Genomic DNA, 25,538 nt, shown 5'->3' with positions numbered 1-25,538 from the left:
CCTCAATCTCTGCAAAAACATTTTCATTTTTTTCAATGCCAGTTGGGAGTCAATCCTTTAATTAACCCGAGAATTACTGTAATCTAACAACCCAGAATGGGGTTTCTTAGAGACCAGAACGCGGTCAGTTTGAACACTCTGTCCCTCTCTTCTCACAGCAGGACTCCCAGATCTGGTTTCACTCCCGCAGCAGCGCCTGTGCAAAGGATCGATCGATAATCTGTGAACCCTCACTTTTACACAGATTGAGCTGGAATGTGTCCCGTTACAGAATCAATGGGGATTTGATCCCGCCCGATAGTTTGAAATTGAACCCGAAATTAATCCCAATTGTAACAGCCTAGAATTTGCAAGGGAGAGATGGAATAAGGCAAAAGGAATAAAAAACTGTCCGGAAATCTTTGGCGAATAGTTCATTTATTAACTTAATTCGCTGGTTTAGGAAAATATTGGCGGGCTTTTTGAAATTAAAAATCGTTGGCGGTCTGACTGTTGAGGACAGTTATTTCCGCACCCTTGCCATTGGCGGGAAAAACAGACTGTGATTGGTCACCGGAAAACACCAAAGAAATTCCCCACAGAGCGACCAATCACAAGTTCGTATTTTCATTCCTCCAGAAGGTATAAGTAGGGCAGATGTGGGCGGAGTGTATCATTATTTCTTTCAACGAGTGAATTGTGGAAATGTCTGGAAGAGGAAAAACCGGCGGTAAAGCTCGGGCCAAGGCCAAATCCCGTTCATCCCGGGCCGGACTGCAGTTCCCTGTGGGCCGTGTTCACAGGCTCCTGCGAAAGGGCAACTACGCTGAGCGTGTGGGTGCCGGAGCCCCGGTCTACATGGCTGCTGTGCTCGAGTATCTGACCGCTGAAATCCTGGAGCTGGCCGGCAACGCGGCCCGCGACAACAAGAAGACCCGCATCATCCCCAGACACCTGCAGCTGGCCGTCCGCAACGACGAGGAGCTCAACAAGCTGCTGGGAAAGGTGACCATCGCTCAGGGCGGGGTGCTGCCTAATATCCAGGCGGTGCTGCTGCCCAAGAAAACCAGCACTGCCAGCTCCAAGAGCAAGTAAACTGGACAAGATTCAATCTAATAACCCAAAGGCTCTTTTCAGAGCCACCCACTGTATCTGTGAAAGGGTTGTTTACTGTTCGGCCATTCTCGGTTATGAACAGGACATGTAGAACTGTAAATCCACAAACATTACAGCGGGTTTGTTGTTACCGAATATTCAGATCAGCGATTCAATACAGAGGGGGGCTGGCTTCAGAGAAAAACAAAACACACGGAAACTTCACGTGAGACCGGCCCTTTTTAAACACATTGGGAGAGCCGAATATGAACGCATGTTAAGAAACGATTATTAAGCCAGTGAGCGGTTGATGGGCGAACCGTTCCTTATTGGGCCAATAATTCCATATACATCCTGAGCACATTGATCCATACTAACTTTTCCCCTTTTAATTTGCATACATAGAAACATAGAAGATAGGAGCAGGAGTAGGCCATTCGGCCCTTCGAGCCTGCTCCGCCATTCAACGAGATCATCAACGAGAGCATCGAACCAGAATTACAGCTCTGGTTAATATAAAATATTCCAAATAGTAACTACCTCTCCCCGCAGTAAGAGTTGATTTTAAAAGTCAGATTCAGATTTCAGGCACCTCGTTCTCTCGATGATCAATCCCGGTATGTGGAGTTGGATCAGTGCTCCCACTTATAGTTTCCTACTGGGCGGGTGCAGTCAGTTTACTGGGCAGATCACTCACATTTAAACCTAGACAATACCCAGACATTCACTGCCCCCACTTTATAAATCCCAATTACATTAACACTGCAAGAACAGCACGGTGTGTGCACAGTCCAATTTGCCTTGGGGCGATCATAGCTCTTTCCTTTGCTGATTTGGTGGCTCTTAAAAGAGCCGTTGTTGTATTTGGTGCTAAAGTCTGGAGCCGGGCAGGGTGAGTTTAGGCGCGCTCCCCGCGGATGCGGCGGGCCAGCTGGATGTCTTTGGGCATGATGGTGACTCGCTTGGCGTGGATGGCGCACAGGTTGGTGTCCTCAAAGAGCCCCACCAGGTAAGCCTCGCTGGCCTCCTGCAGGGCCATGACGGCCGAGCTCTGGAAGCGCAGGTCGGTCTTGAAGTCCTGAGCGATCTCCCGCACCAGGCGCTGGAAGGGCAGTTTGCGGATCAGCAGCTCGGTGGATTTCTGGTAGCGGCGGATCTCCCTCAGAGCCACAGTGCCGGGTCTGTAGCGATGGGGTTTCTTCACTCCGCCCGTGGCTGGAGCGCTCTTCCGGGCCGCTTTGGTCGCCAACTGTTTGCGAGGGGCTTTCCCTCCGGTCGATTTGCGCGCTGTCTGCTTGGTCCTGGCCATTTTCTGAACAGATCTCAGCACAATCTGGAACACACGGACTGTTAATGCGGAGTCTGCTGTGTGTCCGCCTTGTTATACTCAGTGAGGGACCGCCCCGAGCACTGATTGGCTGGAGACCGGCGCCCACCCACTTCAAACACAACTCTGACCAATCAATGAACCGCTGGAAACTCAGGCCCCGATTGGCTGAACTGTGATTAATCGCCCATTTCAAAAAGTCCACCAAATTTAGTGCAGGAAATAACCGTTTTGAGACAAATCGATTTTATTCTGCACATATTGAGACGATCATTGCCAGAATCATTGAAGGTTTTAAATGTACCTTCCTGGGCTTGGTGCTTTAGGGCCCTTCCCATTGCCCGCACTCTGGGCTGTTGATGCTGACAGGAGCGGGGAAAGGGACCCGCGCCAATCTCCCGCTCTTCCACTCGATTCCTCTCCCTCTCCTCTCCAGCCCATTCAGAATTTCCCTCCGCCCGTCCCATTGTGACGTTAGCCGCCGCTTTCAGGGGAGAGGATCAGAATTCAGTCGCTTCTCTCTGTCCCCGTGGAGCCTGTGAGAAGGCCTTGGCCAATAATCTGTCATTGGGTAACTGTGCAGTCAGCGATCTGATACTCGGCACATTTTAGATTGCTGAATGGAGACTTATTGGCGCCGGTTACAGATAAGAGGCTGACAAATTAAACCTGTTCGTAGAACAGCGCCAGGAATTACTGACGGTGAACGCAGAATAACAGAACAAAAGGACCGAGATTTTAAAATCATTCCATTGAAACTAGACTTTAGATTAATTCGCTTCCACCCGGCACTGGAATTGGCGGGATTTTTCTAAAACAAAAAATTCAAACATTTCGCCTGGTCGACAATTTCAACCAATGATGTGCTTACTTTCTAATGTATGATTGTAGTTCTGTGATTGGTGAAGCAATGGGACTGTGAAGGAGACCACCAATCAGAAGTAAGGTCGGGTTAGACCTGACTGAGAAAGGCAGGGAGGGGAGGAGACAGAGTGAGAGATTAAACAGAGAGAGCGGGAGGGGAGGAGACAGAGTGAGAGATTAAACAGAGAGAGCGGGAGGGGAGGAGACAGAGTGAGAGATTAAACAGAGAGAGCGGGAGGGGGGGAGACAGTTTCAAGAGTGACAGACAGAGCAGAGAGCGGCCTCTGATCTTTCAGCTCCACCTCCAGCTTTCTGTAACCGCCAATTTCAAACCGTTTCTCGACAGTAGAACAGAAACACAGCGCTCCGCACAAACCCTTACAGACTCGGACTTCATATTCAAGGGTTTCCTGAAACCAGAATCTTTTACATAAGTTCCGGTTACAATTAACAATCAGTAATATTCGCGCCTATATACAGTCCCTTCAATCACAAGTCGACCCGTCTCCTTCCATGTCAATCTCTGACCTTATTCCCTCTCCCCACACAGACGGGTTCAGCAGTTTACAAACTGATTTGGAGAATCTCATGTGTTGGGGTTTGAGTTGTGACGCGGTGTATCCCCAGTGTCACCGTCTCACAGAGACTCTCACCCTGAACCTGTGAACTGAAAATGACCCTGAACTGAGACTGGAGCCGAACACCCCCCCCCCCAGTTAGAGTGAGGCCCGGCCCGGACATCCCATTGTGTTTTATTAGACACTGGGGGAGAGGTGGGTGCAGCGAATGTCAGCGAGTCACCAGGAAGCCGGGTTTCATTTGAAATGATTTCAATCGGGAGTCTGAGTCCGGCCCCGGGACATGGATCATCTGATTCCGCGATCAGCTCTTTTTGGAATGATGTGGTGGCTCTGAAAAGAGCCTTTGGGTTCAGATGTTTACAAGTTGTCCTTTTTACTTTCTTTTGCTCGCTGCTTTGGGAGACTTTGCTGATTTGGGCTTGGCCTTGGGTTTTTCCACCTTCTTGGCTGCCTTCACCTTTCCGCCTGTTGCCTTCTTGGGCTTCTTCACCGCCGCCTTCTTCCCAGCCGCCGCTTTCACTGTCTTTTGTGACGTTGCTGTCTTCTTGGTGCTCGTTTTTTTGGCTGCTGGTTTCTTGGCTGGAGATTTCTTGGCTGCTGGTTTCTTGGCTGGAGATTTCTTGGCTGCTGGTTTCTTGGCTGGAGATTTCTTGGCTGCTGGTTTCTTGGCTGGAGATTTCTTAGCTGCCGGTTTCTTTACTGCAGATTTCTTGGTTGCCGGTTTCTTCACCTTCTTTCCCTCTTTCCGCTGGGATTCCTTCTTAGCGAGCCTGAAGGAACCCGAGGCGCCCGTGCCCTTGGTCTGCTCCAGGGAGCCGTTTTCCACTTTCCTCTTGATACTTAACCTGATCTGGGAACTTAACTTCAGCACATCGACGCCGTTGGCAGCCAGAGCCTTCTTTATCGCGGCTAGCGACATCCCCTTGCGATCGCTGCCACTCGCCACAACCTCGAGGATCTGCTCGCCCAACGTGGGACCGGCTGGCTTGGAGCGGGGAGCCGCCTTCTTCTTCTTGCTCGGAGGCTTGGTTTGAGCGGCAGCGGCAGGAGGAGCCGTTTCGGCGGCTGCAGTCTCAGTCATGTCGGCGACTCTGTAGAAAATCTCTCTGACAGTCAGAGCTGTGTCAGGAATGAAACGAGAGGCGGCGACACAGAGCAACTTAAAGGCAGCGAGCGGACGGGGCGGAGACATCCTGCTGACAGCTCCCGGCCCCTCCAGCCTCTCTGTGTTTCTCTCTCCTCATTAACTCTCCGATTCCAATTAAACTCGGGCGCTCCACATTCCCAGGCTAGACTCTGTTTCTCTCGAAGACCGGGATGTTTGCTGTCGAGAAAGTTTCCTCAGAATTAAAGGCAGCAATTTCGATTTAAAGCCGTTTCATTGCTGCACTGATCGCGCTCTCTCACCCGATCGCGCACATGTTCGCTGTTTTTTGACTGAAATTTGAAATCAAATAAATCTTCACGTTTAATTCCCACTGCAGGGCTGAGCAGGGGTGCAGGACGATCCAATGACAGGGAAATCTTTGAATTTTACACAAGAGGGTCTCTGAATTCCGGCGATGAGAGCGGACACACAAACACAGTGACATTAGTCTAACCCACCCGCCCCTTTAACACACTCTCGCTGACACAATGTTCACTCTGCTCATTCACAGCACAATCTGTTCCCAGATTTACAGTTCACAGGACAGGTTTTCCTCTCCGATCGGCCTGTGCTGCCGATTCTCGGGGTTAGTTGGAGTTTCCCAGCTCAGTCAGTGTTAAACACTCTGAGGCCGGCGCTCTGTTCCCCAGATTCAGGGGCAGCACCAGAGAGAGAGAGAGAAACAGACACAATGTCAGGCTTGCACTTTCAACAGTGCTTCCATATCAGGTTCAACTGTATCCCGCTCTGACAAACAGTACAAGAGAGAGCGGATAGCGAGAGAGTGAGAGAGACAGTGAGAGAGAGAGAGATTGGGCTGAGCGAGAGACAGGCCAGAGCGAGGCAGGGCGGTGAGAAAAACATACAGCCTATCAGTTCCAGGCTGGGCTCTCCAGTCCCGTTTATCCAGAGAGATCCCACTGGGGAGGCAGAGGATGCAGACTCACCTCTCACTGAGAGTTACAAGATTTACAGGAATGGTTCCATGGATGAGTGACCTCAGTTCCGGGGAGAGTCTGGCGAAGCTGGGGTTGTTCTCCTTCGAGCAGAGAATGTTGGGAGATTTGATAGAGGAGTTCAAAATCAAAAAGTGCCTGGACAGAGTAGACAGAGAGAAACTGTTTCCATTGGTGGAAGGATGGGGAAGCAGAGGACACAGATTGAAGGTGATTGATAAATGAAGCAGAGGTGCCCTGAAGACACAGTTTTTGATGCAGTGAGCGGTTATGATCTGGAATGCACTGCCTGAAAGGATGATGGTGGCAGATTCAATCCTGGCTTTGAAAAGGGAATTGGATAAACACCTGAAGGAAATACATTTGCAGGGCTCCGGGGAAAGGGCGGGGGATTGGGACAAACTGAAGGGCCCTTGTTGGCACGGGCTCGACGGGCCGAATGGACTTCTTCTGTGCTGTAAACAGTCTATGATTCTAGGCTTCTATGATATTGTACCAGAGACAGACACATTATTAATCCCACACTGCGGGACAATATCAGAGAGTGAGAGGAACAATGTCCCATATTTAACCCTCTCTTCCCTGTTGTACTCTCTTACAATCTCACAGCTCAGGGTCGTTCGGTGTTACTCTCAGTAACCGAGTGATTCTCTCCGATTAAATTAATCTGGTGCTGTTCCTGTCAGATATTAACTCCTGCACGGTCTCAGCAAGCACTCCGAATCCTTCGTTCCTCAATAGTTTCTGCAGGATTGCTTTGTGAAGACGCGATCATGAAGAACAAACAGCCTGCACGGAATGATCCCAAATTGAGCATCTTAAAGGGGCAAGCCTCCAGCTTTAAACATTCTCTGTCCTTTTTCCCCCAGGCCCAGTTCATTTGCTCAGATTCTGATAAAAGTGAGTTGGGGAAAGTTCCCTTTGATTATTGTGCTCAATTAATGCTGGGAGTTGCGCTTGCGCTGTTTAGCCCCGCCCCCTCAATCAATTTCCAGTGAGCAGTAGAGCGCATGCGGGTCCCCTCCCCCAGCTCTGCCTCTGTTCGCCATTCACTCAGTGAGCGGAAGAAGATGGCCCGGAATGTAGACATCAGGGCCCCGGAGGAAGGCAGCAAACAGCAGCCTCCTTACAGCAGCACATCACTTTGGGAGCGTGTCCGCAGATGGACTCAGAGATCGGCATTGAGTCCGGGGACAGTTCAGGGGGAGTCGGCATCTGTTTGTAAGAGCCGGAGTGGAACAAGAATGGGTCTCAGAGCAAGGAGTGAGTGAGGGAAGGGAGAGGCCGTTCTCGGGCTGTGTGTGGCCAACGTGTGTCCAGGGTAAGGGAGACAGAATGGGAAGGATCTGCTATTTACAATCATTGTTGCTTTCTCTCGGCAAACCAGTAGTGAATGTTCCCGGTTTAGTTCCAGACTCGCCGTGTTTCTTGTCATTGGACAGTGAGCAGTGGAAGCAGAGCCGGACAGTAAGGATTGATACAAAGAGCATCTATTGCAGGCACCAGGTGAGAAGTGTGAAAGACACGTTTTAAACAGGGGCTGTTTGTTTTTGTTTGAATGGTTAGTCCCATGGGAGAGGGACTTAGCATGGAAACATCGAAACATAGAAGATAGGAGCTGGAGTGGGCCATTCGGCCCCTCGAGCCTGTTCCGCCTTTCAACGAGACCATGGCTGATCATCCAAATTCAGTAACCTGACCCTGCCTTCTCACCACATCCCTTGACCCCTTTAGCCTTAAGAAATATATCTAACTCCTTCTTGAATATATTTAATGAATTGGCCTCCACTGCCTTCTGTGGTAAAAAATTCCACAGGTTCACCACTCTCTGGGTGAAGAAATTCCTCCTCATCTCTGTCCTAAATGGCTTACCCCTTATCCTTAGACTGGGAAACCTGGTTCTGGACTCCCCGGCCATCGGGAATATCCTTCCTGCATCTAGTCCTGTTAGAATTTTATGAATTTTAATGAGATCCCGTCAATTCTAAATTCCAGCGAGTATAAGCCCAATCGACCCAATCTCTCCTCATACTTCATTCCTGCCATCCCAGGTATCAGTCTGATGAATCTTTGCTGCACCCTCTCCATGGGAAGAGCATCCTTCCTCAGATAAGGCGACCAAAACTGCACACAATACTCAAGGTGTGGTCTCACCAAGGCCCTGTACCACTGCAGCAAGACATCCTTGTTCCAGTACTCAAACCCACTCGCTATGAAGGCCAACGTACCATTTGCCTTCTTAACCACCTGCTGCACTTGCATGCTTACTTTCAGCGACTGGTGCACAAGGACACCCAGGTCTCATTGCACTTCCCCTTCTCCCAATCTATTGCCGTTCAGATAATAATCTGCCTTCCTGTATTTGTCACTAAAATGGATAACCTTGCATTTATCCACAGTATACTGCATCTGCCATGTTTGTGTCCAATCTGCCCTGTGTAAATATCCCTGCTCCATCGGGTAGTCCCATTCACGGAGCAGTGCAGCGGTTGGTTTGTGGCACTGAATTGCTGTAAAATTGGAAAACACACTTGGTGTACAAAAGCTGATTGCTGCAGTACTGCAGTGGAGTCAGACACTGACACTGTTTGTATCGCTGGCTTTCCTCTGCGAATGTTCATAATGATTGTTAGCAGAGAGATTATAAATTGACCCAGAGAGTGGTGAACCTGTGGAATACTCTACCACAGAAGGCAGTTGAGGCTAATTCATTAAGTATATTCAAGAAGGAGTTAGATATATTTCTTAAGGCTAAAGTGATCAAGGGATATGGGGAGAAGGCAGAGACAGGGTACTGAGTTTGGATGATCAGCCATGATCTCATTGAATGGCAGAGCGGGCTCGAGGGGCCGAATGGCCGACTGCTGCTCCTATCTTCTATGTTTCTATCACCTTTTTATTTTTTACCTCATCTGATCTTGATTTATAAGAAATACTTTTAATCCCTACAGGCAAGTATTTGAAGTAACCGGATTAAATGTGAAGCTCCCTCCACCTGAGGCATGAGGAACAGTGCAGCCAGCTCCATCTCACACACAGTAGGTATGTTATCACTCCCAGAGTGCAGAGACACGGACAGGTTATCAGTTCCACAGTCACAGACAGCAGCAGTGGTCAGTCCACCACTGCTCACAGTTTACAGTGACACATTTTCAATCCAGCAGTCAAACAGATCAGGAGAGACCGAGGTTGTTTCCATTTCACCACAACTCAGTACTGCTGACAGGTAGATACATCAATCCCAGCCCATAATCACACCCACTATCAGGTTGAAAGGCTCTGTGTCAATCTCACAAGAGTGCAGCCTGAGCTACAAAATAAATATCCAATACGACAGACTGGTTGAAAGTTACAGAATCCAACGCAATGAAATAACCCAGAGTGCAGACTGATAAGAACATAAGAAATATACGAAACAGGAGCAGGATTGGGCATTTGGCTCTTCGAGTCTGCTCCGCCATTCAGTGAGATCATGGATGATACTCTGACTCATCTCCATTTTTCTGCATTATCCCCATATCCCTTTATACTCCTAATATTCAAAAATCTATCAATTTCTGTCTTGAATACACTCAACGACTGAGCCACCACAGCCCTCTGGGATTCAGAATTCCAAAGATTCATCACCCTCTGAGTGAAGAAGTTTATCCTCATCTCAGTACTAAATGTCCGACCACTTATTCTGGGACTGGGACCTCTCGTTCTAGACTCCCCAGCCAGGGTAAACCTCCTCCTTGCATCTACCCTGTGAAGTCTGGTAAGAATTGTGTATGTTTCAATGAGATCACCTCTCATTCTTCTAAAGTCTGGGGAATTTAGGCCTATTATGCTCAATCTGTCCCCCAAACCAGGAACCAGTCTGGTGAATCTCCGTTGCACCCCCTCTATGACATTACATATACACATTGCATACCAGTCCAAAAATCTCATACATAAACATATTGAAAGATATAGTATCAATTCCATTAGTACTGACAATGCTACACAGTACATACCACTCCAAAAATCTTAAACAGTAACAGATTAAAGGTATCATGTCAATTCGATTATTACAGCCTGAACTACACAATCACACAGAGTACCACAGACTCACTGATACAGAATTTATACCACACTCACACACAGTACCATAGACTCACAGATACAGAATAAATACCACACTCACACACTGTACCAGAGACTCACAGACACAGAATTTATTCCACACTCACACACAGTACCAGAGACAGAGAGATATAGAATGTATCCCACACTCACACAAGATACCAGAGACTGACAGATACATAATTAATCCCACACCCAAACACATTACCAGAGATTGACAGATGCAAATGGATCCCACACTCGCCCAGTTCCAGTCACCAGTAGCAGACAGAGACACAGTATCAGTCTTACAGTTTCTAACAGTGTATCCACAGGACATTACTTAAAATATCCCTCCTTCATGTACAGCATGAGAGAGAGAAAAGCGAGTGAGAGTGAGAGTGTCGGTATTAGACTTCCTGTCAATGTGCCAATTTCACGCTCAATAACAGCATCCCACCTTCTTAGAAAGTGCAACAGAGAATGAAGAGAGACAGAGCAAATGGTTAGAGGGAGAGACAGAGTGAGGAGGACAGTGAGAGGGAGAGAGAGTATCAGTTCCAGACTAAACTGTGAAGTTCAGTTTATTTCCAGAAAGCTCCCAGTGGAGAGACAGAAGATGTGGTCTTATACTGATATTGTACCAGAGACAGACACATTATTAATCCCACACTGCGGGACTGTGTCAGAGAGCGAGACAAACAATGGTCAATATTTAACCCTCTATTGCCTGTTTCACTCTCTGCAACTTCGCTGCTCAGGGCCGTTTGGTATTACTCTCAGTGACCGAGTAATGTAGGACTGTTGCTATCAGATATTAACACATGCCCCGTTCCAGGAAACACTCCGGCTCCCTCGTTCCTCCCATGCTTCTGCAGGATTGCTTTGTGAAGACGGCACAAGATCAGCAAACACCCTGCACGGAATGATCCCAAATTGAGCACCTTAAATGGACAAGTCCCCAGCTTTAGACATTCTCTGTCCTTCCCCCCCCCCCCCCCCCAGGCCCAATACCTTTGCTCAGATTCTGATAAAAGTGAATTGGGGAAAGTTCCCTTTGATTTTTATGCTGAATTATGCAGGGAGCTGCGCGTGCGCAGTTAAGCCCCGCCCCCTACGGCGATTCGCAGTGAGCAGAAGAGCGCATGCGCATTCCCCTCCCCCAGCCCTGCCTGTGATCGCCGTTCACTCAGTGAGCGCAAGAAGATGGTTTAAAAGAACCGGGACTGGAGACATCAGGGCCCCGGAGTAAGGCAGCAAACAGCAGCCTCCTTACAGCAGCTCATCGCTTTGGGAGCGTGTCCGCAGATGGGCTCAGAGATCGGCATTGAGTCCGGGGACAGTTCAGGGGGAGTCGGCGTCTGTTTGTAAGAGCCGGAGTGGAACAAGAACTGGTCTCAGAGCATGGAGTGAGTGAGGGAAGGGAGAGGCCGTTCTCGGGCTGTGTGTGGCCAGCGTGTGTCCAGGGTAAGGGAGAGAGAATGGGAAGAATCTGCTGTTTACAGTCATTGCTGCTTTCTCTCTCCAAACCAGCAGTGAGCTTTATCCGCTTTAGTTCCAGGCTCACCGTGTTTCTTGCCAGGTAAGAAGATTGAAGGACACGTTTTAAACTGTGGCTGTTTGCTTTTGGTTGAACGGTTAGAAGCAGCAATCTGGCTGGTGTGAGAGTCCCTGCTCCATCGGGTAGTCCCATTCATGGAGCAGTGAAGGGGTAAGGGTTGTGAGCAGATGTCTCTAAGTTGCTGTAAAACTGCACAACACACTTGGTGTGCAGAAGCTGATTGCTGCAGTACTGCAGTGGAGTCAGACACTGACACTGTTTGTATCGCTGGCTTTCCTTTGAGAATGTTCATAATGAGAATTAGCAGAGAGATTATAAATTGATAATTTTTGTATTTTCTACCTCATCTGTTCTTGATTGATAAAAAAAACATTTTTTCCCTACAGGCAAGTACTTGAAGGAACCGGAATAAATGTGAAGCTTCCTCCATCTGAGACTTAAGGAACAGTGCAGCCAGCTCCTTCTCACACACAGTAGGTATGTTTTCACTCCCAGAGTGCAGAGACACAGACAGGTTATCAGTTCCACAGTCACAGACAGCAGCAGTAGTCAGTCCCGCACTGATCCCAAGTTTCAGAGACACATTTTCAATCCAACAGTCAAACAGAGCAGGAGAGACAGAGGTTGGTTCCATTTCACCTCAACACAGTCCCTCTGACGGGCAGATGCATCAATCCCAGCCCAAAATCACACCCAGATTGAAATTCACTGAGTTAATCTCACAATAGTGCAGCCTTAGCACCAAATTAAATATCAGATAGAGCAGACGAACGGTATCTGAATGAAAGGTATAGAAAAAAGTTGCATAAATATTCCCGAGACTGCAGACTGAGCAATACATTACCTACGAGTCCAAAAATCTCATTTAGAGCCAGACTGAAAGAAACAGAATTAATACCACACTCACACACAGTACCAGACACTGAGAGATACAGAATGAATCCCACACTCGCACTACCAGAGACTGAGAGATGCAGAATGAATCCCACACTCACACACACTACCAGAGACTGAGAGATACAGAATGAAACCCACACTCACGCACAGTACCAGCGACTGAGAGATACAGAATGAATCCCACACTCACTCTACTGGAGACTGACAGATACAGAATGAATTCCCACACTCACACACACTACCAGAGACTCTCAGATACAGACAGAATGCCACACTCGCACTACTGGAGACTGACAGATACAGAATGAATCCCACACTCACACACACTACCAGAGACTCACAGATACAGACAGAATGCCACACTCACACTACTGGAGACTGACAGATACAGAATTAATCCCACACTCGCACACACTACCAGAGACTGAGTGGTACAGAATGATTCCCAAACACTCACTACTGGAGACTGACAGATACAGAATGAATTCCACACTCACACACACTACCAGAGACTGAGAGATACAGAATGAATCCCAAACTCACTCTACTGGAGACTGAGAGATAGAGAATGAATTCCCACACTCACACACACTACCAGAGACTCTCAGATACAGACAGAATGCCACACTCGCACTACTGGAGACTGACAAATACAGAAAGAATCCCACACTCACACTACCAGAGACTGACAGATACAGACAGAATGCGACACTCGCACAACTGGAGACTGAGAAATACAGAATGATTCCCACACTCACACTACCAGAGACTGAGAGGTACAGAATGAATCCCACACTCGCACTACCAGAGACTGACAGATACAGAGTGAATCCCACACTCGCACAACTGGAGACTGAGAGATACAGAATGAATCCCACACTCACACACAGTACCAGAGACTGACAAATACAGAATGAATCACACACTCACACACACACTATCAGAGACTGAGAGATACAGAATGAATTCCACACTCACACACAGTACCAGAGACTGACAAATACAGAATGATTCCCACACTCACACACACACTACCAGAGACTGAGAGATACAGAATGAATCCCACACTCACACTACCAGAGACTGAGAGATTCAGAATGAATCCCAAACTCGCACTACCAGAGACTGAGAGATACAGAATGAATCGCACACTCACACACACTACCAGAGACAAAGAGATACAGAATGAATCCCACACTCACACACCCTACCAGAGACTAACAGATACAGAATGAATCGCACACTCACAGACACTACTGGAGACTGACAGATAAAGAATGAATCCCACACTCACACACACTACCAGAGACAAAGAGATACAGAATGAATCCCACACTCACACACACTACCAGAGACTGACAGATACAGAATGAATCGCACACTCACACACACACTACCAGAGGCCGAGAGATACAGACAGAATGCCACACTCGCACTACTGGAGACTGACAAATACAGAAGGAATTCCACACTCACACACATTACCAGAGACACACAGATACAGAATGATTCCCACATTCACACGACCAGAGACAGAGAGATACAAAATGAATTCCACACACACACACTACCAGAGACTCACAGAGACAGACAGAATGCCACACTCGCACTACTGGAGACTGACAAATACAGAATGATTCCCACACTCACACACACACTACCAGAGGCTGAGAGATACAGAATGAATTCCACACTCACACACAGTACCAGGGACTGAGAGATATAGAATGATTCCCACACTCGCACTACCAGAGACTGAGAGATACAGAATGAATCCCACACTCGCACTACCAGAGACTGAGAGATACAGAATGAATCCCACACTCACACTACCAGAGACTGAGAGATACAGAATGAATTCCACACTCACACACAGTACCAGGGACTGAGAGATATAGAATGATTCCCACACTCGCACTACCAGAGACTGAGAGATACAGAATGAATCCCACACTCGCACTACCAGAGACTGAGAGATACAGAATGATTCCCACACTCGCACTACCAGAGACTGAGAGATACAGAATGAATCCCACACTCGCACTACCAGAAACTGAGAGATACAGAATGATTCCCACACTCGCACTACCAGAGACTGACAGATACAGAATGAATCCCACACTCACACGACCACAGACTGACAAATACAGAATGAATTCCACACTCACACACACTACCAGAGAGTGAGAGATACAGAATGATTCCCACACTCACACTACCAGAGACTGAGAGATACAGAATGATTCCCACACTCACACACAATACCAGAGTCCGACAGATACAGAATGAATCCCACACCCACACACACTACCAGAGACTAACAGATACAGAATGAATCGCACACTCACAGACACTACTGGAGACTGACAGATAAAGAATGAATCCCACACTCACACACACTACCAGAGACAAAGAGATACAGAATGAATCCCACACTCACACACACTACCAGAGACTGACAGATACAGAATGAATCGCACACTCACACACACACTACCAGAGGCCGAGAGATACAGACAGAATGCCACACTCGCACTACTGGAGACTGACAAATACAGAAGGAATTCCACACTCACACACATTACCAGAGACTCACAGATACAGAATGATTCCCACATTCACACGACCAGAGACAGAGAGATACAAAATGAATTCCACACACACACACTACCAGAGACTCACAGAGACAGACAGAATGCAACACTCGCATAACTGGAGACTTACAAATACAGAATGATTCCCACACTCACACACACACTACCAGAGACTGAGAGATAAAGAATGAATCCCACACTCACACACAGTACCAGAGACTGAGAGATACAGAATGAATCCCAAACTCACACACACTACCAGAGACTGAGAGATACAGAATGAATCCCACACTCACACTACCAGAGACTGAGAGATACAGAATGAATCCCACACTGGCACACACTACCAGAGACTGACAGATACAGAATGAATCCCACACTCACACTACTGGAGACTGAGAGATACAGAATGAATTCCCACACTCACACACACTACCAGAGACTCACAGATACAGACAGAATGCCACACTCGCACTACTGGAGACTGACAGATACAGAAGGAATTCCACACTCACAAACGCTACCAGAGACTCACAGATACAGACAGAATGTCACACTCGCACTGCTGGAGACTGACAGATACAGAATGAATCCCACACTCACACACACTGCTGGAGACTGAGAGATACAGAATGAATCCCACACTCACACACACTACCAGAGAGTGAAAGATACAGAATGAATCACACAGTCACACACAGTACCAGAGACTGAGAGATACAGAATGAATCCCACACTCGCACTACCAGAGACTGACAGATACAGAATGAATCCCACACTCACACACACGACCAGAGACTGAGAGATACAGAATGAATCCCACACTCACACTACCAGAGACTGACAGATACAGAATGAATCCCACACTCACACACACTACCAGAGACTCACAGATACAGACAGAATGCCACACTCGCACTACTGGAGACTGACAAATAGAGAATGATTCCCACACTCACACACACACACTACCAGAGACTCACAGATACAGACAGAATGCCACACTCGCACTACCAGAGACTGACAGATACAGCATGAATCCCACACTCACACACACAGTACCAGAGACTGAGAGATACTGAATGATTCCCCCACTCACACTAACAGAGACTGAGAGATACAGAATGAATCCCACACACACACTACCAGATACTGACAGATACAGAATGAATCGCACACTCACACTACCAGAGACTGAGAGATACAGAATGAATCCCACACTCACACTACCAGAGACTGAGAGATACAGAATGAATCCCACACTCACACACAGTACCAGGGACTGAGAGATACAGAATGAATCCCACACTCACACACACTACCAGAGACAGAGAGATACAGAATGAGTCCCACACTCACACACACTACCAGAGACTGAGAGATACAGAATGAATCCCACACTGACACACACTACCAGAGACTCACAGATAGAGACAGAATGCCACACTCGCACTACTGGAGACTGACAGATACAGAAGGAATTCCACACTCACACACACTACCAGAGACTCACAGATAGAGACAGAATGCCACACTCGCACTACTGCAGACTGACAGATACAGAATGAATTCCACACTCACACACAGTACCAGAGACTGACAAACACAGAATGATTCCCACACTCACACACACACTACCAGAGACTGAGAGATACAGAATGAATCACACACTCACACTACCAGAGACTGAGAGATACAGAATTAATCCCACACTCACACACACTACCAGAGACTGAGAGACACAGACAGAATCCCACACTCACACAACTAGAGACTGACAAATACAGAATGATTCCCACACTCACACACACTACCAGAGACTGAGAGATACAGAATGAATCCCACACTCACACACACAACCAGAGACTGAGAGATACAGAAAGAATCCCACACTCACACACACACTACCAGAGGCCGAGAGATACAGACAGAATGCCACACTCGCACTGCTGGAGACTGACAAATACAGAAGGAATTCCACACTCACACACATTACCAGAGACTCACAGATACAGAATGATTCCCACATTCACACGACCAGAGACAGAGAGATACAGAATGAATTCCACACACACACTACCAGAGACTCACAGATACAGACAGAATGCGACACTCGCACTACTGGAGACTGACAGATACAGAATGAATTCCCACACTCACACACACTACCAGAGACTCACAGATACAGACAGAATGCCACACTCGCACTACTGGAGACTGACAAATACAGAAAGAATCCCACACTGGCACACACTACCAGAGACTGACAGATACAGAAGGAATTCCACACTCACACACACACTACCAGAGACTGAGAGATACAGAATGAATCCCACACTCGCACTACCAGAGACTGAGAGATACAGAATGAATCCCACACTGGCACACACTACCAGAGACTGACAGATACAGAAGGAATTCCACACTCACACACACAGTACCAGAGACTGAGAGATACAGAATTAATCCAACACTCACACACAGTACCAGAGAGTGAAAGATACAGAATGAATCCCACACTCACACACAGTACCAGAGACTGAGATACAGAATGAATCCCACACTCACACTGCCAGAGACTGAGAGATACAGAATGAATCCCACACTCACTCACACTACCAGAGACTGAGAGATACAGAATGAATCCCACACTGGCACACACTACCAGAGACTGACAGATACAGAAGGAATTCCACACTCACAAACACTACCAGAGACTCACAGATACAGACAGAATGCCACACTCGCACTACTGGAGACTGACAGATACAGAATGAATCCCACACTCACACACACTACCAGAGACTGAGAGATACAGAATGATTCCCACACTCACACACACTACCAGAGACTGAGAGATACAGAATGAATTCCACACTCACACACAGTACCAGAGACTGAGAGATACAGAATGATTCCCACACTCACACACAGTACCAGAGACTGACAGATACAGAATGATTCCCACACTCACACACTGTACCAGAGAAAGAGAGATACAGAACGAATCACAAACTCGCACTACCACAGACTGACAGATACAGAATGAATCCCACACTCACACACACTACCAGAGACAGAGAGATACAGAATGAATTCCACACTCACACACAGTACCAGAGTCTGAGAGATACAGAATGAATTCCACACACACACACACTACCAGAGACTGACAGATACAGAATGAATCGCACACTCACAGACACTACCAGAGACTGAGAGATACAGAATGAATCCCACACTCTCACTACTGGAGACTGACAGATACAGAATGAATTCCACACTCACACACTACCAGAGACTCACAGATACAGACAGAATGCCACACTCGCACAACTGGAGACTGACCAATACAGAATGACTCCCACACTCACGCACAGTACCAGAGACTGAGAGATACAGAATGAATTCCACACTCACACACACTACCAGAGAGTGAAAGATACAGAATGAATCCCACACTCACACACACTACCAATGACTGAGAGATACAGAATGAATTCCACACTCACACACACTACCAGAGAGTGAAAGATACTGAATGAATCACACACAGTACCAGAGACTGAGAGATACAGAATGAATTCCACACTCTCACACAGTACAAGAGACTGAGGGATACAGAATGAATCCCACACTCACACTACCAGAGACTGAGAGATATAGAATGAATCCCACACTCACACACACTACCAGAGACTGACAGATACAGAATGAATCCCACACTCACACACACTACCAGAGACTGACAGATACAGAATGAATCCCACACTCACACACACTACCAGAGACTGAGACATACAGAATGAATCCCACACTCACACACACTACCAGAGACAAAGAGATACAGAATGAATCCTACACTCACAAACACTACCAGAGACTGAGAGATAGAGAATGAATCCCACACTCACGCACAGTACCAGAGACTGAGAGATAGAGAATGAATTCCACACACACACACTACCAGAGACTCACAGATACAGACACAATGCCACACTCGCACAACTGTAGACTGACAAATACAGAATGATTCCCACACTCATACACACACTACCAGAGACTGAGAGATACACAATGAATCCCACACTCACACTACTGGAGACTGACAGATACAGAATGAATTCCCACACTCACACACACTACCAGAGACTCACAGATACAGTCAGAATGCCACACTCGCACTACTGGAGACTGACAAATACAGAAAGAATCCCACACTCACACACACTACCAGAGACTGACAGATACAGAATGATTCCCACACTCTCACACAGTACCAGAGACTGAGAGATACAGAATGAATCCCACTCTCGCACTACCAGAGACTGAGAGATACAGAATGAATCCCACACTCAGACTACCAGAGACTGAGAGATACAGAATGAATTCCACACTCACACACAGTACCAGAGACTGAGAGATACAGAATGAATCCCACACTCACACTACCAGAGACTGACAGATACAGAATGAATTCCACACTCACACACACTACCAGAGACTGAGAGTTACAGAATGAATCCCACACTCACACACAGTACCAGAGACTGAGAGATACAGAATGAATCCCACACTCACACACACTACCAGAGACTGAGAGATACAGAATGAATTCCACCCACACACACACACTACCAGAGACTGACAGATACAGAATGAATCCCACACTCGCACTACCAGAGACTGAGAGATAGAGAATGAATTCCACACTCACACACACTACCAGAGACTCACAGATACAGACACAATGCCACACTCGCACAACTGTAGACTGACAAATACAGAATGATTCCCACACTCACACACACACTACCAGAGACTGAGAGATACACAATGAATCCTACACTCACACTACTGGAGACTGACAGATACAGAATGAATTCCCACACTCACACACACTACCAGAGACTCACAGATACAGTCAGAATGCCACACTCGCACAACTGGAGACTGACAAATACAGAATGAATCCCACACTCACACACACTACCAGAAACTGACAGATACAGAATGATTCCCACACTCACACACACTACCAGAGACAAAGAGATACAGAATGAATCACAAACTCACACTACCAGAGGCTGAGAGATACAGAATGAATCCCACACTCGCACTAGCAGAGACTGAGAGATACAGAATGAATCCCAAACTCGCACTACCAGAGACTGGCAGATACAGAATAAATTCCACACTCACACACACTACCAGAGACAAAGAGATACAGAATGAATCCTACACTCACACACACTACCAGAGACTGAGAGATACAGAATGAATCGCACCCTCACACTACCAGAGACTGAGAGATACAGAATGAATCCCACACTCACACACAGTACCAGAGACTGAGAGATACAAAATGAGTCCCACACTCGCACTACCAGAGACTGAGAGATACAGAATGAATTCCACACTCACACACTCTACCAGAGACTCACAGATACAGACACAATGCCACACTCGCACTGCTGGAGACTGAGAAATACAGAAAGAATCCCACACTCACACACACTACCAGAGACTGACAGATACAGAATGATTCACACACTCACACACAGTACCAGAGACTGAGAGATACAGAATGAATCCCACACTCACACTTCCAGAGACTGAGAGATACAGAATGAATCACGCACACACTACCAGAGACTGAGAGATACAGAATGAATCCCACACTCACACTACCAGAGACTGAGAGATACAGAATGAATCCCACACTCGCACTACCAGAGATTAAGAGATACAGAATGAATTCCACACTCACACACAGTACCAGAGACTGAGAGATACAGAATGAATCCCACACTCACACTACCAGAGACTGAGAGATATAGAATGAATCCCACACTCACACACAGTACCAGAGACTGAGAGATACAGAATGAATCCCACACTCACACTACCAGAGACTGACAGATACAGAATGAATCCCACACTCGCAGTACCAGAGATTAAGAGATGCAGAATGAATTCCACACTCACACACAGTACCAGAGACTGAGAGATACAGAATGAATCCCACACTCTCACACAGTACCAGAGACTGAGGGATACAGAATGAATCCCACACTCACACTACCAGAGACTGAGAGATACAGAATGAATCCCAAACTCGCACTACCAGAGACTGGCAGATACAGAATGAATTCCACACTCACACACACTACCAGAGACAAAGAGATACAGAATGAATCCTACACTCACACACACTACCAGAGACTGAGAGATACAGAATGAATCGCACCCTCACACTACCAGAGACTGAGAGATACAGAATGAATCCCACACTCACACACAGTACCAGAGACTGAGAGATACAAAATGAGTCCCACACTCGCACTACCAGAGACTGAGAGATACAGAATGAATTCCACACTCACACACTCTACCAGAGACTCACAGATACAGACACAATGCCACACTCGCACTGCTGGAGACTGAGAAATACAGAAAGAATCCCACACTCACACACACTACCAGAGACTGACAGATACAGAATGATTCACACACTCACACACAGTACCAGAGACTGAGAGATACAGAATGAATCCCACACTCACACTTCCAGAGACTGAGAGATACAGAATGAATCACGCACACACTACCAGAGACTGAGAGATACAGAATGAATCCCACACTCACACTACCAGAGACTGAGAGATACAGAATGAATTCCACACTCGCACTACCAGAGATTAAGAGATACAGAATGAATTCCACACTCACACACAGTACCAGAGACTGAGAGATACAGAATGAATCCCACACTCACACTACCAGAGACTGAGAGATATAGAATGAATCCCACACTCACACACAGTACCAGAGACTGAGAGATACAGAATGAATCCCACACTCACACTACCAGAGACTGACAGATACAGAATGAATCCCACACTCGCAGTACCAGAGATTAAGAGATGCAGAATGAATTCCACACTCACACACAGTACCAGAGACTGAGAGATACAGAATGAATCCCACACTCTCACACAGTACCAGAGACTGAGGGATACAGAATGAATCCCACACTCACACTACCAGAGACTGAGAGATACAGAATGAATCCTACACTCACACACACTACCAGAGACTGAGAGATACAGAATGAATCCCACACTCACACTACCAGAGACTGAGAGATACAGAATGAATTCCACACTCTCACACAGTACCAGAGACTGAGGGATACAGAATGAATCCCACACTCACACTACCAGAGACTGAGAGATACAGAATGAATCCCACACTCGCACTACCAGAGACTGAGAGATAGAGAATGAATTCCACACTCACACACACTCCCAGAGACAGAGAGATACAGACTGAATCCCACACTCACACACACTACCAGAGACAGAGAGATACAGAATGATTCCCACACTCGCACTACTGGAGACTGACAGATACAGAATGAATCCCACACTCACACACAGTACCAGAGACTGACAGATACAGAATGATTCCCACACTCACACACAGTACCAGAGACTGAGAGGTACAGAATGAATCCCACACTCGCACTACCAGAGACTGACAGATACAGAATGAATCGCACACTCACAGACACTACTGGAGACTGACAGATAAAGAATGAATCCCACACTCACACACACTACCAGAGACTGAGAGATACAGACAGAATGCCACACTCGCACAACTGGAGACTGACAAATACAGAAAGAAACCCACACTCACACACACTACCAGAGGCTGACAGATACAGAATGAATTCCACACTCACACACACTACCAGAGAGTGAAAGATATAGAATGAATCCCACACAGTACCAGAGACTGAGAGATACAGAATGAATCCCACACTCACACTACCAGAGACTGAGAGATACAGAATGAATCCCACACTCACACACACAGTACCAGAGACTGAGAGATACAGAATGAATCCCACACTCACACTACCAGAGACTGAGAGATACAGAATGAATCCCACATTCGCACTACCAGAGGCTAAGAGATACAGAATGAATCCCACACTCACACTACCAGAGACTGAGAGATACAGAATGAATCCCACACTCGCACTACCAGAGACTAAGAGATACAGAATGAATCCCACACTCACACTACCAGAGACTGAGAGATACAGAATGAATTCCACACTCACACACACTACCAGAGACTGAGAGATACAGAATAAATCCCACACTCATACTACCAGAGACTGAGAGATACAGAATGAATCCCACATTCGCACTACCAGAGACTGAGAGATACAGAATGAATCCCACACTCATACTACCAGAGACTGAGAGATACAGAATGAATCCCACACTCACACACACTACCAGAGACTGACACATACAGAATGAATCGCACACTCACAGATACTACTGTAGACTGACAGATACAGAATGAATCGCACACTCACACACACTACCAGAGACTGAGAGATACAGAATGAATCCCACACTCACACACCCTACCAGAGACTGACAGATACAGAATGAATCCCACACTCTCACTACTGGAGACTGACGGATACAGAATGAATCCCACACTCACACACACTACTGGAGACTGAGAGATACAGAATGAATCCAACACTCACACTACCAGAGACTGAGAGATACAGAATGAATCCCACACTCGCACTACCAGAGACTAAGAGATACAGAATGAATCCCACACTCACACACACTACCAACGCCTGAGAGATACAGAATGAATTCCACACTCACACACAGTACCAGAGACTGAGAGATACAGAATGAATCCCACACTCACGCTACCAGAGACTGAGAGATACAGAATGAATCCCACACTCGCACTACCAGAGACAAAGAGATACAGAATGAATCCCACACTCACACGACCAGAGACTGAGAGATACAGAATGAATCCCACACTCACTCTACTGGAGACTGACAGATACAGAAGGAATTCCACACTCACACACACTACCAGAGATTCACAGATACAGACAGAATGCCACACTCGCACTACTGGAGACTGACAGAAACAGAATGAATTCCACACTCACACACACTACCAGAGAGTGAAAGATACAGAATGAATCACACACTCACACACAGTACCAGAGACTGAGAGACACAGAATGATTCCCACACTCAAACTACCAGAGACTGACGGATACAGAATGATTCCCACATTCGCACTACCAGAGACAGCGATATACAGAATGAATTCCACACACACACACTCCCAGAGACTGACAGATACAGACAGAATGCCACACTCGCACAACTGGAGACTGACAAATACAGAATGATTCCCACACACACACTACCAGAGACTGAGAGATACAGAATGATTCCCACACTCACACACACACTACCAGAGACTGAGAGATAGAGATTGAATCCCACACTCACATATTGGATACTGACAGATACAGAATAATTCCAACAATTCCGCACAGTACCAGAGACTGTCAGATATAGAATTAATACCAACAGCACACACAGTACCAGTGAGTGACATGCAGGATGCAATTAAAAGTACAGATAGTTGCAGGATGAGTCTTACCAGTATCAGAAATGGAGAGATAGAAAATTATTGCCACGCATACACATACAGAACCAGAGATTAATAGATACAGAAGTATCCCACACTCACACACAATACCAAAGACTGATTGATAAACATAGAAACGTAGACGATAGGAGCGGGAGTAGGCAATTCGGCCCCTCGAGCCTGTTCCACCATGTAATGAGATCATGGCTGATCATCCAAATTCAGTACCCTGTCCCTGCTTTCACCCCTTATCCCTTGAACCCTTTAGCCTTAAGAAAAATATCTATCTCCTTCTTGAATATATTTAATGGATTGGCCTCAACTGCCTTCTGTGGTAGAGAATTCCACAGGTTCACCACTCTCTGGGTGAAGAAATGCCTCCTCATCTCTGTCCTAAACGGCTAACACCTGATCCTTAGATTGTGACCCCTGGTTCTGGACTCCCCGCCATTGGGATCATCCTTCCTGAATCTAGTCTGTCTGGTCCTGTTAGAATTTTATAAGTTTCAATGAGATCCCCTCTCATTCTTCTAAACTCCAGCGAGTACAAGCCCAATCGACCCAATCTGTCCTCATACATCATTCCTGCCATCCCAGGTATCAGTCTGGTGAATCTTCGCTGCACTCCCTCCATGGCAAGAACATCCATCCATAAAGAATGAATCCCAATTTCACAGACAGTGCCAGAGACTGAAATGAATATAATTGACCCACAGTCACACACAGTCCCACTGGCTGACAGATTCAGAATGAATCCCAAACTCTCACACAGTACCTGAGACTGACAGATACAGAAAAACGCCTCACCTACGTATACTATTTAAGAAAGGAGGGAGAGAACATGGGGAACTATAAACCTGTTAGCATCACATCAGTAGTTGGAAAAATGCTGGAATCTTTTACAAAAGATGCAATAACTGGGCCCTTCGACACTAATAGTAAGATTGGGC

The 25,538-nt window shown here is 46.8% G+C and overlaps 2 protein-coding genes across 2 annotated transcripts; one reads left to right on the top strand and one right to left on the bottom strand.

The window, feature by feature from the left end:
• The first annotated feature begins 684 nt into the window (after positions 1-684).
• On the top strand, positions 685-1,074 carry LOC147088098 (histone H2A type 2-C-like). The gene has a single exon (XM_085977915.1). The coding sequence runs from the start codon at positions 685-687 to the stop codon at positions 1,072-1,074; it is 390 nt and encodes a 129-aa protein (XP_085834041.1).
• Positions 1,075-4,219: 3,145 nt separating this feature from the next.
• Positions 4,220-4,927, bottom strand: LOC147088097 (histone H1.01-like). Its single transcript, XM_085977791.1, has one exon. The coding sequence runs from the start codon at positions 4,925-4,927 to the stop codon at positions 4,220-4,222; it is 708 nt and encodes a 235-aa protein (XP_085833917.1).
• Between the last annotated feature and the right edge of the window lie 20,611 nt (positions 4,928-25,538).

The sequence above is a fragment of the Somniosus microcephalus genome, unplaced genomic scaffold, assembly GCF_052327205.1.
Source record: "Somniosus microcephalus isolate GS21.2 unplaced genomic scaffold, FLI_Smic_1.0 unresolved_chr5, whole genome shotgun sequence".
NCBI lineage: Eukaryota > Metazoa > Chordata > Chondrichthyes > Squaliformes > Somniosidae > Somniosus > Somniosus microcephalus.
The sequence above is the reverse complement of the archived record's forward strand: the minus strand, read 5'-3'. Positions and strand labels throughout refer to the sequence as shown.